This window comes from Gorilla gorilla, chromosome 16 (genome assembly GCF_029281585.2).
Source record: "Gorilla gorilla gorilla isolate KB3781 chromosome 16, NHGRI_mGorGor1-v2.1_pri, whole genome shotgun sequence".
Classification (NCBI taxonomy): Eukaryota; Metazoa; Chordata; class Mammalia; order Primates; family Hominidae; genus Gorilla; species Gorilla gorilla.
The window spans coordinates 94,194,565-94,217,484 of record NC_073240.2 but is presented as its reverse complement, the minus strand read 5'-3'; the positions used below and the strand labels follow the sequence as shown (position 1 = coordinate 94,217,484).

Below are 22,920 nucleotides of genomic sequence, written 5' to 3'. Positions count from 1 at the left end.
TATTTCGTATTTACATGTAAATGCAGATTTCTCTCACCTGCCCTATCTCATTCAAACATTTTCCCCTGAAATATGTAATAAAAGACCAAGTAAAGGCCTTCTTTTTTAAAGAACACCCCAAACTTGCAGGTTCCCCTCTCTCTGCAAGGACAGGTGCAGGTATCCCAACAACGGCCCCACCCATCCTTCCTGAACATACCCATAAAAAGACAATTATTCCAGGGCCCTCAAATCTCATTCTACTTCTAAATCCAAATGGCGAATTGCAAAGGCTGTGGATATCTGCATGAACAGAAGGGCATCATTACCTTCTCTTTCTTATCTTTTGACTTCTTTCTTTCCTTGTCCCCTTCTTTGTCTTTCCTAGAACTCATTTGTTTCTCCTTGTTCTCCTTGTTCTCTTTCTTCTTCTGTTTTTTTTTCATTGGACTTTTTTCCAAGCCATCATCCTAGGAAACAAAACAGGGCTATGAATTTTTGCTACAAATTTTATATCTACTTATGTACTTTCTGGAAAAAGAAGCACTGCCCCCAGTGGTTCATCACTGTCTATACTTAGAAGCTTGTTTTCAAGCAAATAGCCTCAAGGGACTCAGAGAAGTCTAAACTTTCCAGTAATAACCAGTTACAACTGTAGAGGCAGAAGCTCTTTACTGATATCCTCTCATTTAATTCTCATAGCAACCCTTCAACATAAGTTTTATTATTCTCATTTCACGGATGGAAATTGAGTACCAAAGAGATTATATACCTATACAAAGTCAGCTAATAACTGATGAGGTTGCTAGTATTTAAATTTACGTATGTATTGGCCAGGCACAGCGGCTCATGCTCATAATTCCAGCACTTTGGGAGGCTGAGGCAGACCTGTCACCTGAGGTCAGGAGTTTGACACCAGCCTGGCCAACATGGTGAAACCCTGTCTCTTCTAAAAATACAAAAACTAGCCAGGTGTGGTGGCAGGTGCCTGTAATCCTAACTACTTGGGAGGCTGCGGCAGGAGAATCACTTGAACCCAGGAGGTGGAAGCTGCTGTGAGCCCAGATCGCGCCACTGCACTCTACCCTGGGTGACAAAGCAAGACTCCATCTCAAAAAGAAACTCATAATAAATAAATAAATATCTGTATGTATAACTCAAATCCATGCTAGTTCCTGTACACACTGCTGATCCTCTTGGAGCTAATATCCAAGTACAATTACACTTTCAGAAATTCCATAAAGTTGTCACTGAAATAGCACACTAAATGATACCAACTTACTATTCACTTTACTTAGACCAGAGGTTATAAACTGGCAAGCCAAACCTGACCCACAGGAGTTTTGTTAACAGAACTCCATAGCAGCTGCCCCCTTTACATTAGGCATGAGCTCTCTGGTTAACCAGTCCTGACCACTCCCCGTCATTTGCAAGAATGAGGCTACGTGTCAATCACCATTTATCATTAAAACTTTAGGACGGGCGCGGTGACTCACGCCTGTAATCCCAGCACTTTGGGAGGCCGAGGCAGGAAGATCACCTGAGGTCAGGAGTTTGAGACCAGCCTGGCCAACATGGTGAAACCCCATCTCTACTATAAAAATGAGCCTGGCGTGGTGGCAGATGCCTGTAATCCCAGCTACTTGGGAGGTTGAAGCAGGAGAATTGCTTGAACCCGGGAGGCAGAGATTGCAGTGAGCCAGGATTGTGCCATCGCACTCCAGTCTCGCAGACAAGAGCGAGACTTCATCGCAAAAACAAACAAACAAACAACAACAAAAAAAGTCATAGTCCCCTTCATTTACTTCCATTATGTACAAATTTGCAGTTGCTGACTTAAACTATCCTCGCTGACAGATTAAGCGAAGACTTACATATTCTATTTCCATTTAATCCACTCGTAAACCAAACATATTTCAGATGATTTTATTCCAGCTGGCATGATAAGTATAGCTAAAATAAATAAATAACCCTCAACCGAAACCCCACTTCATACTTTCACTTCTCCCTCTTCTGATGGATTATCTGAATGCCTAGGAGATGAAAGCTCAATTCCATGCTCCTCTTTCAGCCTGGGCACTTTGTTTTCCTTCTTTACCCGAGGCTTCCGCTTCTTTAATTTGGCCTGGAAAAGGAGAGAAAATGATGATTAAAATACAAATCAAGACACTCAAAAGCATAACCAAACAACATGATGACTCGTTAAAGCAGTAGCAGCCATATAATTCAAACAAGAAAATTCCAAAGAAATCAAAAGAGTGCAACTCATTTTACCTCACAAGACCAAACCAAAACAAATAAAAACCTACAGGCCTTATACATGGCCTATACCACATTAAAATGTCCATATTCCTTTTTCGTTTTTTTTCCGAGACGGAGTCTTGCACTGTCACCCAGGCTGGAGTGTAGAGGTGCCATCTTGCCTCACTGCAACCTCCGCCTCCTGGGTTCAAGCGATTCTCCTGCCTCAGCCTCTCGAGTAGCTAGGTGGGACTACAAGCACATGCCACCACAACTGGCTCATTTTTTGTGTGTCTTTAGTAGAAACAGGGTTTCGCCATGTTGGTCAGGCTGGTCTCGAACTCCTGACTTCAGGTGATCCACCCACCTCAGCCTCCCAAAGTGCTGGGATTACAGGTGTGAGCCACCTTGCCAGCCAAAATATCCATATTCCTTAAACCTACTGATTCCACATTTTTGGAATCCATCCTAAAGACACGATTTTTTTTAAAAAAGGAAAATCACTCTGTATACAAAAGTACAAATAAAGATAATATATTAAAGACATAATAGTAACATTAAAAAACCTGAAAGCAAGTTACATATAATAAGGAAAAGGTTAAAATACTGTTTATCTGCCTAATCAGATATGATCTGTAACATGATCTAACCTCTGCCTTTCCAGAGCCTAACACATAATATATTGCATACTCAACATATTATATGAAGAATGAGACTTATGACCCTATTACTTGAAAAAAATGAGGTGTGGTATTATGGGTTTTTTCCTCAAATTTGCTTTGCTTATAATAATACAGGGAAATCAATATAAATGACATAGCTGCAAGAGCACTTAAAGAACATGCACACATGGGCTGCTAGTACAGGGTGTAACTTGTATTTCTTAGCTGGGATTCCATCTTTCTGGGCCTGAACTGAAATTATAAATTGGGGAAATAAAAGGAGATAAAGCTCAGCTGAGTTCACTGAGAATTTAGTTGGTATTTCACACAGCAAGTAAGGTCTACTTTCTGAATTAACTGTGCATTCCAACTGTCCATTTTATCTCTGGGATCCACTATTACAAGAACCACAGAGACAGATGTAACAACAGGCAAACCCATAGGTATTCAATGCAGTAACTGCAACTATGTTCCAAAACTGAGAAAGTAGGATAAAGAAACAGTAACAGTACGTGTGGAATAGTGGGACTGGGGAGCAAAGAGGATGAATTTGAAGCAACATTTCAGAAGGATGGGTTTGTAAGAAAGCTGCCAAGATGCTGTGGTCTTAAATGAATTTTTTTTTTTTTTTTTTTTTTGAGATGGAGTCTTGCTCTGTTGCCCAGGCCGGAGTGCAGTGGCCCGAACTCGGCTCACTGCAAGGTCCGCCTCCCGGGTTCACACCTTTCTCCTGCCTCAGCCTCGTAAGTAGCTGGGATTACAGGCGTGTGCCACCACGCCCGGCTAATTTTTTTGTATTTTTAGTAGAGACGGGGTTTCACCATATTAGCCAGGATGGTCTCGATCTCCTGACCTTGTGATCCGCCCGCCTCGGCCTCCCAAAGTGCTGGGATTACAGGCATGAGCCACTGCGCCAGGCCTAAATGAACCTTTCTATTATTACCAAGCAAACCATCATTACTGGAACCTCAAAAACAAAATATGCCCATGAGAAGGTGACATTCTGTGCAGTGCTCAGAGAGGGCCTCTCTCTTCCTACCTAATTCTGCAGGGTAGGAGCCTCAGGCCCCTGAAAAACAACCAGCTGGCAGCATACTCACCTCTTCCCCACCTGTCACAGCCCCCTTCTTCTCCAGACCCTTTCTGAGCAGCTTCAACAAGTAATCCGCTCGGGTCTGTAGCTGCTTCCCCTGAGGCTTTTTATCTGTCTCCACCGGCAGAATCTTCAACAAGAAAGGAAGAGAAGCACCCGCCACCACCCACATCCTGGTTAGTGGATCAGGATAAACAGAGACAACAAAAACTGAGCACAGTCCTTTCCCTCCCCAACCACCCAAAATATAGATAAAGCCTCAGATCCTATCTCATGTCCATGGCTCCCAGTCACTGAAAATCCCTCACGAGCCGTTCTCATTTTACAAAATGGGATGGAGAAATCCAGCTCTCCCAATGGCTCCTACCTGTGCTGTTAACAGGGTAGAACAACTCAGGTAGGAGGGGCTTGTGGCTTCATCTGCTAGAGCATCCCAGCCGTCGTGGATTTCCTCCTTCCAGGAGCAGGGAATCCCTGGAGCTAGGTTAAAGCTTCGTTTTAGATTGAAAATGCTTCTTAGAGCATTGCCGGAGAGCACTGAGCTATGCCAGGACATGATCTGTTCCTTGCTACAACAACTGGGCCTCTTGCCAGACTGAATCTGGTCTCAGTGCTTAAGGCAGGGTGCTGTCACCCTCCTAAAACCCAGATGGGATGAGCACTGTTGAACGTGCCAGGAGCACAACATGGAGCAAATCCTACCAAAATTTGAGCCAGTCAGCCTTCCCTGCTTATAGCTCCAACCATGGCCTTGCTACTTGCAACAGATAGGGTGGGAGGCTCGATTTTGTGGGAGAAGAACAGCCAATGTTTAATTCCATTACAAAGAATACCAAGGTGACATTCAATCTTTACGTGAGGAAGTGAAATATGGTTGTTTCAAATGTACTTTTAAACAAAGGGCCAATAACTAAGGCCAAGGAATGCTTTTATCATTAACAAACTCACCTGGGTATTTATTGTAATGAAATCTGACCTATAATTAAATACCAGAATTTTAAGATTTCTCCTACAGTTTCCCCAAAATTTCACCTGGCTACTGTCTTTTCCCTTTATCTTCATCCGTGAAACAGTGCCACAATCCACTAAAGATGGAAGTATTTCCAAGAATGACTATACTAATTTCTAATTTGATGCCCCCTCGAAAATAGTTAGAAATAAGTAATCGATATAAAAATATTACACAACAAATCTTCTAGAAATCTCTAGCATGGTAGGGTTACTTACTTTGTCAGTTAATTTAAGCTCTGGGTCTGTTTTAATTAACTCCCAGTTTCCATAGCCATGTTCATAAATCCCCAGCAACAGGCGAGAATCATCTTCCACCCCCCACTCTACATCAAAATGTGCAGCTTTGACACGACAGGTTAAGCAGTATCTAAAGAAAGTTTAAAAACAGGAAGACATTAGAAGAGGGGCCTTTTTGGTATGTTAAAGAAGAGACAGTAAAAATACTATGTAACTACACAAAATCTAACTTCAAATCTATTTTCTTATGGTACGACCATCTAAGCATGTACACAAAATATACTCACTTTTTTTTTTCTTCAGGGTCCACAGGGATAGATTTATGCAGCATCTCAAACTCCTCTTCATGTTGGATAATGGATTTCACATTAACCTGAACTCCGGATATCTTGATTGTTGGACCTCTCCTTTTCCCCGGTCCTTTTCCTGAAAAATACCAGTTTCACATTAGTTAAATGAAAATCTGCAGAAGTTCCACAGAAAACATCTATCAACGAACCCTGACCTCTTAGTCTCTCTGAATATATCTCTGGCTTATTGTTATTTTGAAGATATAATCTATAAGACAAATTTTTTTCTCAACTAATGTCTGTAAAATAACCTTTGAACATTCAGTTTTTTAAGATTTGGAATTCTTTTTTAATTCACTGATGTTTATAGTTATATTTTAATCTTCCTGCTTGTTTTATACTACTTTGTTTCCAAATTAACAAAAGTAGATTCTGAGGGTATAATATTAGTGCTGAAGGTTTCTCTTTTTGTTTTCCTACCCAACCCACTAGCGAAGGTCAAAAAACTCTCAAGTGTTTTAAAAATGAACTTGATCTTCACAACACTATTACTGAAAAAACATGAGCTTAAGTTCATATCTAACACATGTGAAATGATGAACAAGTGGTGGCTTAAGAAAATTACACTAACCCAGGCGGGCACGGTGGCTCACACCTGTAATCCTAGCACTTTGGGAGGCTGAGGCAGGCAGATCACGAGGTCAGGAGATCGAGACCATACTGGCTAACATAGTGAAACCCCTTCTCTACTAAAAATACAAAAAATTAGCCAGGTGTGGTGGTGGGCGCCTGTAGTTCCAGCCACTCGTGAGGCTGAGGCAGGAGAATGGTGTGAACCCAGGAGGTAGAGCTTGCAGTGAGCCGAGATCGCACCACTGTGCCGAGATTTTACCACTGTGCTCCAGCCTTGGAGATGGAGCGAGACTCCATCTCAAAAAAAAAAAAAAAAAAGAAAGAAACTTACCCTAACCCAAATTTCAAATTAAAATGATCACAGAAGTAAAAACGAAACCCCAACCAAATAGTCCAACTTGAAATCCATGAGATAATGCTACCTGTGAGAGGAAAACTCCTTTCAATAGAAAATGGGCAGCACACATGAACAGACACTTTACAGAACAAAATGCAAGTGACCCTTAGAGATGTACAACCTTGTTCGTTAAAAGAAAAATGAAATACTGTTTCTCACCTATCAAACTGGCAAAACTCCAAACGTTTAACAATATATTCTGTTTGTGAGGCTTGTAAACAGGTACCAACAAACATTACTGGTGACCATGTAAATGGCACCAGACTTATGCAGAAGGATTTGGGAATATCGAAGCAAAGTATATATGCATTTTCCCAGGACCCAGCAATCCCACTTCTAGAAATCTATCCCAAAGATATGCTGGCAGAGATATGAAATGGTATATTCATTAGATCATTATTCATTGCGACTTTCTTTATAATAACAAAAGACCGAAAACAACCCAAATATTAAATACTAGGGGGGATGTGTGAATTGACACCTATCTACATGGTAGAATACTTTGCAACTGTAAAAGGAAAGAGGATGATCTCTACATAATGATATGAATTTATCTCAGTCATGAAAATAAGCAGGTGCAAAAGAGTATGCTCTCTTCTGTGTAAGAAGGAAAATACACACGCACACACACTTAAATTTTAAAAAGAAACAATCAAAGATAAACTTACAACTAATAGAAACAGTGACCTATTAAGGAGGAAGAGAAGGCGGCTGGGGAACAAAAAACGAAAACAAGATGCTCCAAATGTACCTTGTTTTATAGTTGTGACTTTGAACCATGAAAATGTTTTTACATAATTAAAAAAATTAAATCGAATCAAAATGAGAAAAGCAGTCCCTAAGTATTGAAAATAAATGAAAACAAAAGAGTCTAACTATATATTAAGTTGGTGGCATTAACCACACAGAGAAAAGAATAACTTTGAATAATTTAAAAATATATTTTGATTTTATATTGTTAGTGTGATATATTCTAAGATCAAAAAGAAATGCAAAGAAATCACACTTTGCATTTGAGCATTTTTTTGTTAACAGTAAGATTGGTATTGGTATTTGGAAACATATGTTTGGGATAAAGCAAATATGTAATTATGTTAACATTTTTAGAAACAAAAATTTCAACCTAAATGAAAAAAGGTATCAATAATCTTCCATTTGATCTAGAAATGTCAGCCTGGATTCAGAATATGCTGAATACCAGTTTACAGGAAATACAGGTGTGAGGAAATAATACCAAGAAGAAGCAATCAGCCAGATCCAGAATGTGGACATGCACAAAAAAAAAAGGGAGATTTTGGGGAGAAGGGACTGCTGTTAAGAAAACAGCTCCACAAGATACTATGAGATAAAAAAAGCAAGCACAGAAAAGTGTGCATGCTGTACTACCGTTTAAAAGGGAGAAAACATTATTCATTTCTCAAAAGCATCTAGAAGTAACAGGAATACGTTTTTCAGTTTTAAGCCATGTAGATGTATTACTTATTCAAAACAATTACATAGAAAACATACTGTATATTAAACCTAAAAGTTTACTTTTGGGTGTATTCTGAATGTTATAAAAGCACATATTCAGATCATTTTGCAAACCATACTATTTGTCTTTTACAAAAAAGAACATATCTTAAAATAAGTTTTGACTCTCTTGAAGATATTTTTAAATTATATCAAATTCAATAATATTAAGGTTATTGAATAATAAAATAATTTTTATTATTAATATCTTAAAAAGAAAAGAAAATTTCAAAGCACAAATACTCACTTCTTAATAATAGCTAACACTGCAAGCTAGACGCCATTGCTAAACAATTTACAAGTATGGAATTATTCAATTATCCAAATCCTTTGAAGTAGATACTATTACTGTATTTTGCAAATGAGACAGTTGAAGGGATATAACTTGCCCAAAGTCTTATAACTAGAAGTGGTAGAACCAAAATTCCAGGTAACTGACTGCCTCTTTCTCTGGAGCCTGAAGATTTAACCACAGCTCAACAAAGCTGCAGAAGGGTAGCCTTACCTAAGTAAAGGCTGCCCCCAAAAAATGCAGAAATGGCACAGATAAACCACAGTCTGGAGAAGTAGAACGATAATAACTTCATTTCTTTATTTTTAAATTAATTTATTTATATTTTGAGACAGGATTTCGCTCTGTCACCCAGGCTGAAGTGCAGTGGCATGATCTCAACTCACTGCAGTGGCATGATCTCAACTCACTGCAGCCTCTGCCTCCTGGTCTCAATCGAACCTCCCACCTCAGCCTCCCATGTAGCTGGGATTACAGGTGTGCATCCTACTACTTTCAGCTAATTTTTAAACTTTTTGTAGAGACAAAGTCTCACTTACATATTGCCCAGACTGGACTTGAACTCCTGGGCTCAAGTGATCCTCTGGCCTCAGCCTCCCAAAGTGCTGGGATTACAGGCGTGAGCCACTGCGCCTGGCCTCTCTCGTTTCTTTAAAGTTCACTATGAGGGTGTCCTTACCAATAACTACTTCAGAGTTCTCTCCTCACAAGCATTCCTATACCTCTTGCTTTTAAAGATATCACACAGGACAGGCAAAATCACTTTCTGGTATCAAAGAGAAAACACACCGCATGTCCAATCCAATGAGAACAAATTCTAGTGGCATGAAAATCTCAACGTAACCCAAAAATGTTTACGATATTCATCCAATATTTTATTTATTCCAATTAATTCTCTAAATCCTTTGTGTTTGCCATAACGCACAATATACATCCAAGACAATTAACAATGCTTGTGATCTAGAACACCTCTTATTTGCAGCCAAAATACAGAGGTGTCCACCAAGCTTTGCCCTGGGTTTTTACATCACTCCAACGAATTTAAACTTTCTACAGCAACATAAAAAGAAACCATTTCATCTTTTTCTTCACTCTACACCTTCTGCAAATCAACTTCATTTGTGAGTAGACCTGTAGGAGAGTAGAATATTAAGCTCACAGAAACGCAGCTCAGAATAAACACCTGAAAGCACTAGGCATGTGTGGTCCTCAAGCCTGTCCTTAAAACGCCCTTTAGCAACAGAAATCCAGTCCACGAGTGCCAGGTTGCGAAGACTCACTAAAGCCAACTTCGCTTACCCTCGCTGGCATTTTCTTTCAGCTGCTCTTCGTATTCCTGCATTGCTGACACACAGCTGTTGTGGATCAGTTCACCCAGGCGCTTCAGATCTGCCACCGACTTATCTACCAGCTCAGCATCACGTGCTATGCACTCCAGCCTGAGAAGGAACAAATATGGGGACACTTTAGGACCCTGTGCCCACTCTTCTTAAGTGTCATGAGATGCCACTAGGCCTCACATAATCTTCTCCTGCAAAGACACTTTTCTTTGCGTTCCTTTAGTGGTCATTCTAAGGCTCCAACAAGAACCCCTGGACATTGACTGAAGGCTAACACATTCATTTTCCATCATAAAGAATTGTGTCTTGAATATTCCACAAAACAAAATAATTCCAAAAAACAGAGAGGAAAGAAAGAAACAAGCAAAGCAAACTTTATTAAATAAATAGACTGTTAGCGGCAGCAGGTGAAGTGCCTGAACACCATCTGTACTAGCTTGCTTCTTTGTGTTCACTTTCCTTTCTCCAGCCTACTTTCATTCACTGCAATGCTCCTAGAAGCAGAGTATAGCTACTTCTACTATATGTTTAGTTGATCTCCATGTCATATGAAGCACACAACTATATTAACAGCTAAAAAACAGGCTGTCAAAAGGTGTCAAGCCCCCTTTTCCACATTCTATTGGCTTTTACGGTAACTGGCCCAAAAACAGACAGTCTACCCCTGGGTGGTCAGCAATAGTCCTGGAAACATGCAACTGACCTTCTTGGCCTTGCTGTGGCTTAATGCTACACATCACTACCTCCTCGCCAAATGGACAGGACCAAACAAAAACAGGCTTGTAATTTTCACCCACTCAAGAAGTTTATCAGAAGAAAGAGAAGGGAGCCCAGTATTTCCTTTAAATTAGGGCTTTTTAGATTTTATAGGAAGCAAAGTACCGAACCATTTCAAATAGAGTCTTCTGTTAAAATCTAACTTCTGAATTATTTTCTAAATGCTTATAGAATAGTAACAACAGCTACCCTTTTGGAAGTTTTTATAGTCAAGGCTATGTTAAGTCCTTTGTATTTAATCCTCATAAAATCCTGCTAATTAGCAGAAGATTATAAAATCATAAAGAGCCTTTTACCTTTGACATTATTAAATCTAAGAACTAGGATACAAATAATAACTACACACATTCTTTTCAACTGGAGTTACATGAACATCTCTCTGCAAATTATTTCACACACTATGGTTTTGAATATACTTGCTTTATCTCCCTCACGAAGGTGAAAGTCTTTTTATGGATGGCCTGTCTTTATCATCTTTGTCATCCCTCTGCAGAGAGACATGAATCAACAGGCACCCAATATATAAATGTTTGTAAATAAATGTTTCCAGAAAAAAAAATGTTCCCGGCATTAGTATTAAATGGAAAAATTTACCAAAAAAGAACGTACTATATAATAAAAGCAAAAAAGAGGAAGATAAGGGACTATTACACTGAACTTACCGTTCAAGAGGAAGACCAAACTTCTTATAAGCCTTGATGAACCTAAGAATAGGATCAATAAAACATATTAAAAAAACAGAGACTTACTTTAGTTATGTTGATGCTAGCATATCCTGTGATGACATATGAGCCACGCAAATTGTCAAAAATAGAGTGGACTCAATCCTTGCACTACCAAAAAAATGAATAAATGTTGAATGTCTTTGAAACTAGTCAACTTAAAATAATGACTGCTAAAAATCTATTCAAATTAAAGATCAACTTTATTCTCAGTGACTGTCCATAAACCTGCTTAGATAACATGCTAGAGAACTGTGACTTAGCTCTAATATCCTTTTTAGAAGGTACAAGTTTATAGACTTCACTGTGTCATAAAGGATTCAATCATCACGACTCTATTGTGACAAACCCTTATATCGTTTCATCAGCGTATTCAGTTCACCACTGTTACCTTCAATACCGTATTTTTCGTTATTAGAAAACCAATGATTTTTCAGCTGTTAAGTTTTTTTGACTGTCTCAAATAGTTTTTGGAATAAGGCACAGTAAAATATGATTTAAAACTTCTTAGGCAAACAATTTTGGAAACTCTACTGACCTCTTCTCCCAAAAATCCAATCTATCTTCCTGCAAGTCTCTACCCTAAACTATGCTACATACCAACTCATGCCATCATCCCCATTCCTACAGGCTGGTCACCAGTACTTTCCACTAAAAACCGGGACTTCATGACACATTAAGGGCATCATGTAATATGCCAAATTACTATGATAATTGGGTTATATAACCATGTAAGGACAGATGCTAAGGGAAAAATGGAAATGAGAAGACATGGCTACAGAATAAAATGGGACTGAATATGACAATAGCTAAAAACAACATTAAAGGAACAGCGCAGATACAAGGGTTAGGAAAGTATTATATATGAACAAAACCTGAGGATTATTCCTTAACTCTGCATTTCTCCTTCTTGACAGACACTGAAATATTTTATGTCTAAATAACAACACTTCCGAAATGACAGACTAAGGGTCTGTGAAAACCTGCTCCTCCATAAAAGCAATAGGAATGCTGGCATAGACGGTCACAATCAGTATTGTCACAACTCTGGAAATTAACCAAATGCGTGCAGCCATCTAAGAAATTTATTCAAGAAAATGGCTCAGCAAGCTTCAAGGCATTTTTTAACTTGCACTATTCCCACCCCTTAACCCCAGCTGCATGACAGCCTTGAAAACTAACACTTCTGCAACTACAATAGCTGTGCAACCAGCAGCACAGCAGCCACTGGAGGGTAAAGAAGAGGTTGAGAGTTCTCCAAAAGCCCTATTCCCACAGAATGACTGGACCTGGCTAACAGCACCCTAAGAAGCTCCATTCTCAGGCTTGTCTTTATTGGACTGACCCAGAACTCACTCTGTGTGAATAGCCCTGTCCACAACTCATTGGTCAAAAATAATTAGATGCAAAGATTTAACACCATGACGGCCTGAGGCAACATCACCAACTGGAAATAACAAAAGGTTGAACAAAGACAAAAAGAAAAACTGGGAGGAAAGATGTTCATAGGATAGATACTCTGAAAAGCTCTGACATGTGCAGGTCTGTGTCCATGCAGAGGAAAGATCTCAAAGGGTCCTTCCGCACGCTCCTGGGACACCCTCTGCGCTTTGGCTTCTTGTCATCATCAGACTCTTCTGTCTCACTCTCAGAAGCAGAGGATCTCTGGGCCTGCCTCTTGGACTCACCGTCAGAGTCATTGTCATTTGTCTGAGCCTGAGAAAGACCTTGAGCAACTGTGCAAGCAGGAACTGAAAGTTAAGGCAGAGTTGTCAATTGCCTTCCAGAGCAATGAAACATGCCCCAACAACACACACCCAGCCCTTCAACAAAGGCTGGTAGACTTACAGGCTCAAAGCATTTAAGGAAATCTCTGTTCAATCACTGGCTGACCACTAAGCTAAAGGAGTAGAGACTACACATAGCATGACAAGGATCACGTAACATGACAAAGAATACAGACTTCAGATAACTAGTACAGGAAAGTCACTAAACAAGCAAATACAACAGCAGCGGCAAACACAACACATGGCTGGGAGGGGAGATCTGATTTCCAGAGTTGCCATATGATTTAAAATGTCCAGTTTTTCACGGGAAAAATTATGGGACATATAGAAAACCAAAAAGGAAGCTGGGCATGGTGGCTCACGCCTGTAATCCGAGAGCACTTTGGGAGGCCGAGGCGGGTGGATCACCTGAGGTCAGGCGTTCGAGACCAGCCTGGGCAACATGGTGAAACCCTGTCTCTACTAAAAATATAAAAATTAGCTGGGCATTGTGGTGGGCACCTGTAATCCCAGCTACTCGGGAGGCTGAGGCAGGAGAATCACTTGAACCCAGGAGGCAGAGGTTGCAGTGAGCCAAAATCGCGCCATTGCACTCCAGCCTGGGTGATAGGAGCAAAACTCCATCTCAAAAAAAAAAAAAAAAAAAAAAAAGTATGAAGTATACATAGGAAAAAAAGCAGGTAACAGAAACCATCCCTAAGGAAGTCTAGCATGTAGGCTTATAAGACAAGGATGTTAATCAGCTATTATAAATATTTACAAGAGTTAAAAAAAATCTGCCTAGAGAATTAAAAAGAAAGGTCAAAAATGATATCAATAGAAACAGAAATGCTGTTTAAAAACAGACATTTTTTAAAGAGTGAAATAGAAACTCTAGAGTTGAAAACTACAATAACGGAAATGAAAAAAAAAATCACTGGTGAGGCTCAGCAGCAGATATGAGCCTGAAGAAGAGAGAACTGGCAAATCTGAAGATAGGCCAATTGAGATTATCCCACGTGAGAAACAGAAAAAAAGAAATTAAGACTTTCCTTCAAAAATGAAGATGAAATTAAGACAGTGCCAGCTAAGCCAAAATAGAGAATCCATTGTTAGCAGACCTGCCTCAAAATAAAATGTTAAAAGAGAGTCCTTTGGGCAGACATGAAAGGACATAAAATAGTAACTCAAATCACATGAAGAAATAAGAGCACCCATGGAATAACAGAGTAAGTAAATATAAAAACAGTATACATGCATTTTTGTAACTCTTTTCCTTCTATCTGATTTTAAAAGACAACTAACTAGGCTGGGTGTGGGTGGCTCACGCTTCTAATCCCAGCCCTTTGGGAGGCCAAGGCACACCGATCACCTGAGGTCAGAAGTTCAAGACCAGCCTGGCCAACATGGCGAAATCCCATCTCTACTAAAAATACAAAAAAAATTAGCCAGCGTGGTGGCAGGAGCCAGTAATCTCAGCTACTTGGGAGGCTAAGGCAGGACAGTCACTTGAACCTGGGAAGTGGAGGTTGCAGTGGGCCGAGATTGCACCACTGTACCCCAGCCTTGGTGAGAAGAGCAAAACTCCGTCTCAAAAGAAAAAAAAAAAAAGAGGCAACTAACTATATAAAGTATTAATTATAAAACTGCATTGATGGGTTTACAATGTGTAAAGATGTAATGTGCGACAACAGCACAAATGGGGATGGTGAGCTATAACTGGGGCAAAGTTTTTATAATGCCATTGAAATTAAATTGATGTTAATTCAAAGTAAATTGTTCTAAGATGTTACTTGTAATTTCTAGGGCAACCACTAAGAAAATAAGTGAAAAAATAGTTTTTTTTTTAAGGTAATTAAAATGGTATATTATATATTTAACACAAAGGAAAGTAGTAATGGGGAAATAAACAAAAAATGACATATAGAAGACAAATAGCAAAATGCAGACATAATTCCTACTTTATAATAACTGCATTAAATGTAAATAGATTAAACACTGCAATCAAAAAAAAAAGAGATTGGCATAAAAAATATTTTTAAAAAATTTTAAGATACCATCTTTTTTTTTTTCCCCTTCTTCTTTTACAGAGTTTTGCTCTGTCACCCAGGCTGGAGTTTAGTGGTGCCATCTCGGCTCACTGCAAACCTCGGCCTCCTGGGTTCAAGCAATTCTCGTGCCTCAGCCTCAGCCTCCCAAGTACCTGGGACTGCAGGTGTGTACCACCACACCTGGCTATTTTTTTGTATTTTTAGTAGAGAGAGGGTTTCGCCATATTGTCCATGCTGGTCTCAAACTCCTAGGCTCCAGCGATCTGCCTGCCTTGGCCTCCCAAAGTGCTGGGATTACAGGCGTAAACCACCATGCCTGGCCAAATACCATTTCTTAAAATTTCAAATACCCAAAAAGAAAGCTGGAGTGGCTATACTAATATCAAACTGAAAATAGGAATTAAAACAAAAATTGTTACTACAGACAGAAATATATGTTACAATAAAAAGGCCAATCAAGACCTATCGATTATAAAAAATATATACAATTAATAAGAGTCCAAAAACACATGAAGCAAAAACTGACAGAATTGAAGGAACAAATGGATCATATAAGAGTAACAGAGATGTCAACATCCCATTTTCAATAATGGGTAGAACAACTAGGCTGGGCACGGTGGCTCAGGCCTATAATCCCAACACTTTGGGAGGCTGAAGCAGGAGGATACTTGAGGCCAGGAGTCTGAGACCAGCCTGGGCAACATAATGAAACCTTGTCTCTACCAAAAAAAAAATTTTTTAATTAGCCAGACATGGTGGCACATGCCTGTAGACCTGGCTACCTGGGAGGCTGAGTGAAAAAGGCACTCAGGCAGGAGGATCACTTGAGCCCAGGAGTGTGAGGTTACAGTGAGATAGGATCATACTCCAGCCTGTGCAAGAGAGCAAGATTCTGACTCTACCAAAATAACCACAACTATACAGAAAATCAATGAAGAAATTAAAGACCTGAAAAACACTAAGCCAAATACAGCTATAGAACACACTGCCCCATAGCAGAAAACACATTCTTCTCAAAATAATACTGGGAATAGGGAGCAAGAAGAGGTAGGGTGTGTATATATACATACAATTTTGGCTACAAATTCAAAATTGTTAAGATGATAAGCACAACAGGGGATGTGTTACATGCTATTCTGTCAGTATTTTGAAATATTTCTATTTTTCCATAGTAAATTAAACAAAGAAAGAAGAATAGGTGTGACCTTTAAGTGAAAAGAAACACCTCACAGTTTCAAATACATGAAACTTAAAGGACTATTTAATATAATTATAATATGGATTAGGCCTTAAAACCATCTTTATACTTTCTATTTTCTTCAGGCTTAAAAAAAAAAAAAAGATGGAAACTGGAAAAAAAATAATTTGTAAGCAACAATTTTGGATTTTTTTATGGAGGATAGAGACATTTGAATCAGATACCAAGAAGTGTATAGTAATCACTCACATAGAAAGATGTCTAAAATGGATTCTAAATGGGATCGGGGAAAGCAAGGTGCTGAACAACATGCTGTACATACTACTTATAAATCAAAGCAAACCACTAGCAAACTGATGTCAGTACTAACACAGGTGGAAGTGGGATTGTGGCGGAGGGGAGAGGTAGTGAGGGTAGACTTATTTGTATCATTTTTATTTTTGATATTTCTTTTCTATACAGATACATAAGTCTGTATATATATGTATGTCAATTATCTCCTTCCCCCAGCTGAACTTTGTGAAAATGTTCTGAATAACCAGAGAATAAGAGAGAAATAGAGAGATGAACAACAAATAAAAGTGATCTCAACAGAAAGAAACCTTGGAGAAGGAAGGATCATCCTACAGATCTGGGACAGGACCCAGCTTCTCTTTCCTTTTTTGTAGGTATTAGCCTCTGCCTACCCTGTCACAATGTCCAGGATCCAGTCAACCCAAGACTTACAGTACGCACTTCCAAACAAGCTCAGTGAGAACAGAGCCTCCACCAACCTTCGGATCTCTGCATCAGTAAATCCCTCCACGAGGTCCTTCCGCACACTCCTCGGACGCCCTCTGCGCTTTGGCTTCTTGTCATCATCAGAGTCTTCCGTTTCACTCTCAGAAGCAGAGGATCTCTGGGCCTGCCTCTTAGACTCAGTGTCAGAGTCACTGTCATTTGTCTGAGCCTGAGAAAGATCGAGGCAAAGTCACACTGTAACAAGTGCGAAGTTCAAGTGGTGAAAGGACTAAGAGAAGGCCATCTTAATTCTTTAGTATTCAGAACTTCTCACCACATCAGACAAGTCAATTTTCCTTTGACAAATAAGGGGAGACAGGTCTTGGAGAAATACCCACTTAGGACAGTCATACTTTCAGAGACATTGTAATATAACGATAAGTGAACTGGATTAAAAATATATGAATATTTTTAAAATATCCCATTATAAAACAGGTTCATGTTTACTTCTTTGGGCAAGTAATTTTACTCTTTGTGCCTTTGTTTTCTCATTTGAAAAATGAAGACAATAGTACCTATAACATATGGTTTTCAATAAGTTAAAGCACTTAGAAGTATGCCTAGCACATTGTAAGGGCTCAATAAATGGTAGCTAGTGTTACCTCATACTGATTTACTGTGACCTTGAACAAATCTGTGTCTATTACCTCCAACAAAATGGGTAAAAAAACTTGTTCTACCTATTTCAATGTTGTTACAAAAATCAAATTAGATAGTGTCTGTGATGGAGCTTTGTGAACTGTCAAGTTGGTATATGTTTCTTATTTATAGTTATATAATCCTTTACTAAGTATTTATATCAAGTGCTGTGAACTGTTACGGACAAACAGAGGTGTGACTTTCTGAAAGTTGAAGGCAGTGGCAATTAACAGCCAAACTGTGAGGACTACTCAAAGGCAAAATGCAAACTCCTGGAAATTTCAGACCCTGTTTATCAGCTTCACAAAGAGCCAATTTGCAAAGACCAAATCCGATGTCTCACAGGTGTGCTCAGGGGCTCTGCAGATTTCTCCACTTTCCTTTGTTAAGTTTCCTATAGTATCAACTCTGCTCTTGAAGCCTCTGTGTCAGGGGAACAATGCAAGGCCTCTTTGAATAATCAACACTTCCGTAGCATTCACAACATAAGAAATAATTTCATATCTTTCATCTCACTTGATCACCTTTTTAGTGGAACTCCGAATTCGAGGCAGCATATAAATTTCTTCTAGCTCCTTCTGCCGCTCTTCCTCCTCTACTTTTTTCCTTTGTTCCTCTGGAATGATCTCATCCCAGTCCTTGTGAGGACGCTCTTCCAGCTCTTCTTCATCTTCCATTGTTGCAAAGTTGGCAACCTTAAAACAGACAACCCATTGTCTGACATTTCCCTATTTCTAAACACCATCTACTAAAACAATTTATCCAGTGTTTTTAATCTAAGTAGACACTGTGAATAATAGGACTTTTGTGATATTACATAATCAGATAATCAATTTTCTATTAATTTTTCCTTTATACCCCCAAAAATCAACTTGTCAAGTCCTCAAGTTCATCACATCATAAATTTTACTGAAAAGCAGAGAAACAGCTACAAAGATACAAATTGTTTTTATAAGTTTTATTGAATGAGCTGTTATAAATCATATACATGTTCTAATAAATATAATACTAATGATAAAATTTAGATTTATTTAGATTTTAAAATGCTTAATACCTAATACTCCATGATGAACTTACATTTCTATAAGTTGTATAGAGTTCATTTGAAACAACGCATAACTCAAAGCACTCATTATCATCTAGCCAACCGGTTGCTTTATTCATTTTTATCAAAAATATGAAAGTTAAAGATGTGTGGTGATTTCATATGCTCACAAGTGCACTTTAGTCTTAGGAAATAAAATGAAAACATAAAACAGAAAAAATTTAAACAAATCTAGAAGAATATTCTCTTCATTTCTTATCAAATATTATTTAATATCCGTTATGTATTTGTACTAAAACAGTAGGTATCCCAGAAAGAAAGCCATCTAAGTGTATCCATTTCAAAGAACCAGACGAGGAGTACACAGAAACATCTACCACCTCTGGACAGCATCTGGGCAGTGGCAGGCAGCCCCCAGCCTGGCTCCACATTCTTCTTATTCCCTCCCTCCTAGCCTTTGAGACACTCATAAGGTATAAATGAGCTTCTGGAGGCTCCATTCCTTGGAGCCAACAGTGAAGTGAAGTTAAGACTCTTACTTTATGACTTTTGGCTAAAATTAACTAAAATTAAGATTGATGTAAATATGCACATACGTTAGTGGTTCATGCAGTAAGGAATTTAACTTTTCCAAAAGGGACATAGTGGTTAAAGGCCAGACTCTGGCCCTTAACTTAAGATAGTGCTTGAAACACAGTAAGAGTTACACAAGTGTGGGTTTTTATTGCTGAAGAAAGGAGCAGCAGTCACAGAGGTGGAACTGAGCTGAAACAGTGCAATGGACTGAATGTTTATGTTCTTCCCAAAAGTCATATGACGAAATCCTAACTCCCAATGTAAGGTGTTAGGAGGTCATGAGGGTAGAGCCCTCATAATAGGATTACTGCCCTTATAAAAGGGACCCCCAGAGAGCTCTCTAGCTTCTCTCTCTCTACCATGCGAAGATAAGAAAAGTCAGCAGTCTGCAACCTGAGAGCCTCCCCCAGAACCTGACCATGTTGGCACCCTGATCTCAAACTTCAAATCTTCAGAACTGTGAGAAATACATTTCTATTGTTTATAAACCACCTAGTCTATGGTATTTTATTGCAAGAGCCCAAAACGACTATGACAAACACTAATAATTCACCTTCACCCTTCTCTACCCCATCCTCTGCATCCTAACACATTAATCTAGGGCTCTCTGGCCCACTCAATTCCATCCTTGTTCTTCCATTGAAACAACTTCTACCAGTGGCCAGCTTTGGAGCTAATCACACAATATTGCTTCCTTCCAAACACTTCACACAATTTCCCCTAATTCAATTCAATCCTAATGGGCATACTGCACTTAGCCATCATTGTAATCATCAGGTCTCTCTTGCTTCTCTACCTCCATGGAATCAACCCATGGTCAAACCTTCCTTCCAAGCTGTCACATGAATCTTGAAAACCTTTGTTATTTTGACTTTCCTGTGCCTCCCAAGCCAATCTCCCACCTTGGGATAGCCAACTGATTCAATTTCTCTGACCTCAAAAGTATTGCTGGAGAAAGTCATATGACCCTGCTGACTGGCTCCACGGCAAAGCTGTATCATCTCAATTCAGCTGACTCCCTATCAGGTTCCTCCCAACAACTTTCTGCCTCATCCATGGCTGTCCCAAATCTTTTCCACTTCTCAAGCAAACATCTCACTTACTTTACTAGTCATTAAGAGCATAAATTAAACTCCCACAGCATCTCTTTCCTCCTCTTCCCTAAAGTGTACTTGTCCTTTTTCTTTCCAAGGCCAAGTCTTCCATCTGTGCTTTTGACTGTATCCCTTCCAGTCTCCTCTGGGGCAATGTGCCATCAAATCATTTCCTTCCTGAGAACCTTCAATATCTCCCTATACTCAAGTTCTTTCCTCAAACTAGAAACATGGTAACATCTTTCAAAAACCTTGTCTTGCTTCAACCTTCTAGCCATATAATTTAGCATCCCTTTACTCTTTCGCTCAGCTTTTTAATAACATTGATACTCTGTGCTGCCACCTCCTATTCATCTGGTGCCCAACTTTTGTGTTTAGTCCTCATTTCATGTAATTTTCTGTTATATGAGACACCACTGACACCTCTTTCTCTCACTTACCAAACAAACAAAAAACAAACTAAAATCTCACCATGTCATCAGAGCCTTCTAATTGTCATCTACTCTTTTCCTATCTTTGACCTCTCTTTGGCATCTGATCTATTAATGTGTCCCAAAGTGCTCCACACGTCCTGGTTCTACACTCTGTCCTGGCTCTCTACAGAGCCCTCTCTTCAGTGATTTCTTCTCCGCCACACACTGACTCTACACAGGATAGCCCACTTCAGTGATTACCTTCGTGCGGACTGTAGAACCTACATTCACAACATACTCACAATTCAGAGAACAATATTGAGGATATGACTCAATTCAGGTAAAGAGAAAAGCAGAGTGCCTAGCACAAAGAAAGCGTTCATAAACATTAGTAATCATTAATGAATCAATGCTGAGAACTCTCTCCCACAAAGATCTTCATACCTTAAACTGTGATAGAAGTTCATCTGTTGCACTTGTTGACACTTCATTCTCTCTCGTTTCAGCCAACCGCAAAATTTCATCTATATCCATTTCCTAAAAGAACAAAAGCCAACACGAATAGAATAAAATGGCAACAGATGAGTTGCCTAGTTGCCCAGAAATTATTCGTATTTACTAAAAATGTTTGGTGCAAATAAACCAATTCTCCTTTCTGATATTTCATTTACTTTCAGTTTCAACTCTAAATCCTTTACATCTAATGTCTCAAACTATAATTTATACAAATGACAAGGTGAAACTTCAAAAATTAAAACGAACAGAAATGGGAGAAAAAAACAACCCAAAAAAGTATACTCGAATGCTTTACTAATTCCTTCCTACTCAATTTGGTAAGAGCTATGAGATTCCTACGAAAGAAAAACACACTGTCCTTCAAGTAATTACTTTTTCTTCACAAAAGCCTCTAACAGAATCTTCTTACAGAAAATTTAGACTCTCACAGATCATACTTCTCAAAAAAATTTCCCTCTCCTTATTGTTAATTACCTGAGGTTCTGATTCCTCCCCTTCCAGTTCTTTGAAGAGATCCTCTGCTCCAAATTTCAAAATAGCTGTCAGCTCTTCTTTATTAAAAGGATTTGAGCTGTGGAAGTAAAATGTAGTTGTTAGAAACATCAAATAACCTCTAAAGTGTTCTACTTCAGAATAACTATCCTTCAGAAAGAGGTCAAGTTAACTGCTGAAAATATAAACTCTGCCTCAAGAAAAATGATTTCTCAACCATCTCATTTTCTATCTACAGGATGAGTCTGTGATGGTAACCCTAAACCAGCAGAATAGAAAATTAGTTACAGTCCTACTAGTTCACCTATTGCATGGGTAAGCCAGAAAGGTGACTAGCAATGTTACAGAATGGAGCTCTTTCCTTTGGCCTTTTACTCAGAAAGTTACAATTCACCAAGAATTTTCAACCCTCTCAACCCCGGTCCAAAATAAAAGAGCTAGGCTTTTCTCATCTAGGTTCCTCTTAAACAGAAAACTATCTGAAAACATTTTATTTAGGAAGAGCTAATTTGAATACACCTTTAACATAGCTGCAGCGGGCACAATGGCTCACACCTATAATCCCAGCACTTTGAGGGGCTGAGGTGGGCCTATCACTTGAGGTCAGGAGTTTGAGACCAGTCTGGCCAACATGGAAAAACCCTGTCTCTACTAAAAAAAAAAAAAAAAAAAAATTAGCTAGCTGTGGTGGTGCACACCTGTAGTCCCAGCTACTCGGGAGGCTGAGGCACAAGAATCACTTCAACCTAGGAGACAGAGGTTGCAATGAGCTAAGATCGTGCCAGCGCACTCCAACCTGGGCGACCGAGCGAGACTCCATCTCAAAAACAAACAAACAAACAAAAAACATAGCTGCAACACCGCCACAGAAGACACTCAACAATCTGCTCAAAATGTAAATTTATTTTTATTATTATTTTGATAATAATATCAATATTATCTTGATAATATTGATATTATTTTGATATCATTATTATCTTGATAATATTGATATTATTTTGATATTATTTTGATAATATTATTTTGATAATAATAATATTATTATTTTGATAATAATATTATTATTTTGATAATATTATTATTTTGATAATAATATTATTATTTTGATAATATTATTATTTTGATAATAATATTATTATTTTGATAATAATATTATTATTTTGA

The 22,920-nt window shown here is 38.8% G+C and overlaps 1 protein-coding gene across 6 annotated transcripts in view; it reads right to left on the bottom strand.

Annotated features, from left to right (window-relative positions):
- The window catches only part of CHD2 (chromodomain helicase DNA binding protein 2), a 144,824-nt gene that overhangs the window by 25,341 nt on the left and 96,563 nt on the right, over positions 1-22,920 (bottom strand). For all 6 annotated transcript variants that reach the window (XM_063698855.1, XM_055364203.2, XM_031002048.3 and 3 more), the window contains 11 exons: positions 21,739-21,835; positions 21,193-21,285; positions 18,145-18,315; positions 16,975-17,150; positions 11,127-11,168; positions 9,647-9,786; positions 5,511-5,649; positions 5,203-5,353; positions 3,983-4,105; positions 1,976-2,104; positions 309-449 (listed from right to left, as the gene is read on the bottom strand). In XM_063698855.1, the coding sequence (XP_063554925.1) occupies positions 309-449; positions 1,976-2,104; positions 3,983-4,105; positions 5,203-5,353; positions 5,511-5,649; positions 9,647-9,786; positions 11,127-11,168; positions 16,975-17,150; positions 18,145-18,315; positions 21,193-21,285; positions 21,739-21,835 (1,402 nt within the window). The remainder of the gene's footprint in view (positions 1-308; positions 450-1,975; positions 2,105-3,982; positions 4,106-5,202; positions 5,354-5,510; positions 5,650-9,646; positions 9,787-11,126; positions 11,169-16,974; positions 17,151-18,144; positions 18,316-21,192; positions 21,286-21,738; positions 21,836-22,920) is intronic.